This window comes from Rhea americana, unplaced genomic scaffold (genome assembly GCF_003343005.1).
Source record: "Rhea americana isolate MKP2758 unplaced genomic scaffold, rheAme1 scaffold_445, whole genome shotgun sequence".
NCBI classification, from domain to species: domain Eukaryota; kingdom Metazoa; phylum Chordata; class Aves; order Rheiformes; family Rheidae; genus Rhea; species Rhea americana.
Genome location: NW_028186585.1, coordinates 33690 through 37458, shown reverse-complemented (window position 1 = coordinate 37458; position 3769 = coordinate 33690). Strand labels below are relative to the sequence as shown.

Here is a 3769-nt window from a genome sequence, read left to right as displayed (position 1 = left end):
CGGCCGGGCCGGCCGAGCGCCCTCGCACCCAGCGTGTTCTGTACTGTTATTACGGTTTCCCCCTTACTTTACATTCGAAAAAGTGGGGAGAAGGGACAAAGATTCCCTTCGCTGCTGCTACGAATAACTCCGAGCTTCCGTAAGGAACGTGCCGCCACCCCGCCATCTCCCAGAGCCCTGCCTGCGGCGTGATCTAGGCTTCAGAAAACCCCGAATCCAGAGAGCGACGTTTGTAAACATCTTTCTGAGTGCCAAGAGGATCCCTGGGTCTTGGGACGCGTGCAGGGGAAGTTGAGGGTGGGGGAGGACTTGGCTGCTGTTCAGGCAGCCTGTACAAACYGAGGAGGGGAGGTGCAAGGAGTTCGGTCATAAAGCATCCAGGAAAAGTCAGATACCGGTGTTTTTACGTCACCTACCGTGTAACCAGTTTGGGGGACTTGCAAATGTTATTAACACTTAGGATTTTTAAGGTTAAAAGCTTCATTTTGTGAACTGGTATTACTCCGTGGAAGTCTCTGCTTCCAGTCTTTGAAAAACAGCAGGTTTTGAAATTGAGGGGTTGACTTTCAAGCTCTTTTTCCACAGAAGGCAAATAAAGCATCATTTATAGCTCAAGTCTTGTTAACATGGATGCCTTTGAGTGCTAGAGTTTGAGTTACTGAAGATTTTAGTGATTTGCCCACGCTGCTTATGAACTGACGTGTGACTTTGTATACTGCTTAAAGAAGCTGTACTGTGTTAAAGCTGCTTCCTTGCATTTTGTCTTCTGGATTTCAACAGATGTAAAGTGCCTTTCTTGTGGAGGTTGCCACACACTATCATGTCTGTACTTGTTGAGTTTGGTTTAAATAATATAATCACAAAACTGCCTTCCTTTCAGTTAAGCTCTTCTCTGCAGAGAGATCTCCTGTATGTGCTGTAAATAAATTTACTTCTGCCTGTTGTCTCCTTGCAGATTGTGGCTGGAATCAAGTATATCATGGAAGTTGAGATTGGGCGGACAAATTGCACAAAGTCAGTAACTGATGTCCAGGGCTGTGCTTTTCATCATGCACCAGAAATGGCGAAGGTAGGCTCCAAAACAGAACATGGTGGTCTCTAGGTTTTCAACCCTTCCCTCCAGCTGCTCTAGTCCAGATAGTTATGGGCAGTGTTGCCTATCTACCTCAGCTAAGATCAGAGACTTTATACTTACTGAGATGGAGCCATTGTGGAACTTGCCTGGCCAGACAATGCTAAATATGCTCTTTTAGCCTGTTCTGTAAGCAGGGACTGAGGCTGTAGTGCATGGAGTGTGTGCCTCAGTCCTCTGAAATTGCTTGTGGTTTTGATCCTATGGATATGCAGAGGAAACTTTCAGGTCTCCTGGCCTGGTGCCCTGAGTCTCTGTATCCTTCTCTGCTCCTGTTGCATCATGGTGATGTAAACAAACTTGATTCAACTCCTTTTTCCTAGGGACTCCCATTACTGCTGATAGTGCTTTGGCCAAGTGCTGATAGCGAATGGCAGGATACCCTGGTTCTCTGTACGCACCAAGCTGAGTTAGGCACAAATTTTATCTAATTACAGAAACTCTTTAAGGACTACTTAATTTCTCAAACAAGAGAGCACCAAATATATGCCTGCCTTGATCTGATCAGAGTTTATTTCAATAGAATTTCACTAAATCACCGTAATGGGCATAACTGTAACTGCACACAGATGATCCATTAAGCACAACACTAAAAATTTCTTGTGTACCATTACCACAGCTGGWGTCCTAGAGTGATGGGACAGACATGCACAAATGAATTAACAACACAGATTGCTTACTGATACTTCAGAGCTTATGTCAGAGTATTACCCAGGCTGAAATCTTTCCAGCAGTTGGTACTTGTAAGTGAGCAGAGGAGGTAACCTGATCTTTAGAAGTGCTGATTGCTCAGCTTTTCTGTTAATGTTTGAGAGAAATGGTTAGTACTGAGCAGATATTTACAAGAGTGGTATTCCAGAATACTTTGCAACACAGTGCAAATAATCAGGAGAGCCATAAGAATGGCATATATTCTGGATCACTGAAAATGAAGTAAATCTATGTGTAGAAAAATGGTCAATGATGCTCTGTTTCATGCTCTTAATCTGATAATTGCTTTTTTTYCCTTTCTCTCCATAGCGTGTCACTTGCAACTTTGTAGTGTACAGTGTTCCTTGGCTAAACCAAATTAGACTACTGAAAAACAGCTGCCAGTAAGTCTCCTTTGGTTCCAGCAGAGGCCAGCAACCGGTTACTCAGATTTAAAAAAGAAAGCAGTAACCTGAATCAAGATGGGCTGTGTCCGTTCCTGTTAACTCAAATACTTACCTATGCTTGTGCTATGCAAGTTAAACTATGTAACCTTCCTTTAAAGCACAATATGATCTCTACTTAGGTTTTCTTCTTTATAATTACATTTTGGATCAGTTGTTTCCAAATTTGTGTTCTCCAAGCTTTCCCAATAAAATAACTCCCATATCTGAATTCTTTTAAAAAAAAAAGTTGTTGGTATCCCTCATAAGTGACTCCTGGAAACATTAAAATTTAATTAATCATTGCTGTAATGTGTAGTCCTCTTTGTGAAGAGCATCTGTTGTGCTGGGCGGAGGGCTTTCCTGTAGTGGACTAATCTATCATGCACAGAAGGTAGAGTGAGAAGGAATGTGAGGCCCTATTCACAGGAGAGAGATGTCTCTATACTGTCCCACCCAGTGACTTGCCTGTCCTCCAGCATCTCAATTTTGAATAAGAGATGATGCTTCTTAGCTGTCTCACTGAAGAAGGCTGGTCCTGCTTTTGAAAGCAATGGAAACAGTGCAGTTTGCAACAGTTGCTCTTGTAAAGGGCAATCAAAACTGTGCTGTAGGTGTAATTATTTCAGATCCCATCTAAAGTTGGCTGTCTTGGCCACTGTGAATTGCAGGGCTGGATACAACTGTACTGGTAAGAATTAACTGTAAAGGTATTTTAGGCACCTTTACTTCCTATGGCATCTGGTCTTTAAAGGTTATCTTGAGGTGTCCCTAGCTTTAGTGAGTTAAAAACTCTGTGTGGAAAGCCCCAAGGGTTTCCTTTTGGTCCAAGCGGTGGCATGGTCCAATTCATTTATAATGTTAAAATATGACTGATGGAGCTAGAGGAACAACTTCTTCAGTAAATACACTAGGCCTATCGTAGCTTCTATTTTTTTACCTGAAGATGAGACGAATGAAAAGCCTGTCTGGTGGAGAGCCTGAACTAAAATCTGACTGTGTATTAAGCAAGGAGAATTTGAATGTCTAATCAGGGTAAGCATCTTTAAATCCATAGGCGGAGAAGATCAACACCCAAGAACTCCTAAAAGAACTGGCAAGGGAACTTTCTGTCCAGCTATGATGAGTTTGAACTGCAGGGAAATGGGGGGATACTGTGCCAGCAACAAAAAAGGACCAATGAGATGACCTTGATACCAATGACCTATTTAGCTGGAGAGTAATGTAGTGCAAAAAATAATGAAAAAACTGCTAAGTGTTGTGAAGTAGATAACTGATAAAGAGAGAAYGTGCAGTAGGGCTTGTGTAATTTCATGGTGAATGGGTCTTACCCACAGAACCCACCTTTTTTCTGTGAGTGTGGAAGTTTCCCCAGAAGTGACCCTGTAAATCCAAGAGTGTATACAAGACTGCTGAGATCTTTCACTCAGTCAAGCACACTGTTACTGGCTTCCATGTGCATGACACTATGTTTAGGATTGGTGTGAGTTTCACAGAGAAACAT

At 42.5% G+C, this 3769-nt stretch overlaps 1 protein-coding gene across 1 annotated transcript in view; it reads left to right on the top strand.

Moving 5' to 3' along the window:
• LOC146589603 (cystatin-like) overlaps positions 1 to 2577 on the top strand; it is a 3016-nt gene extending 439 nt beyond the window's left edge. Inside the window, exons 2-3 of the mRNA XM_085315949.1 lie at positions 956 to 1069; positions 2153 to 2577. Coding sequence (XP_085172075.1) covers positions 956 to 1069; positions 2153 to 2230 — 192 coding nt within the window. The 3' untranslated portion in view covers positions 2231 to 2577. The remainder of the gene's footprint in view (positions 1 to 955; positions 1070 to 2152) is intronic.
• Positions 2578 to 3769: the final 1192 nt, after the last annotated feature.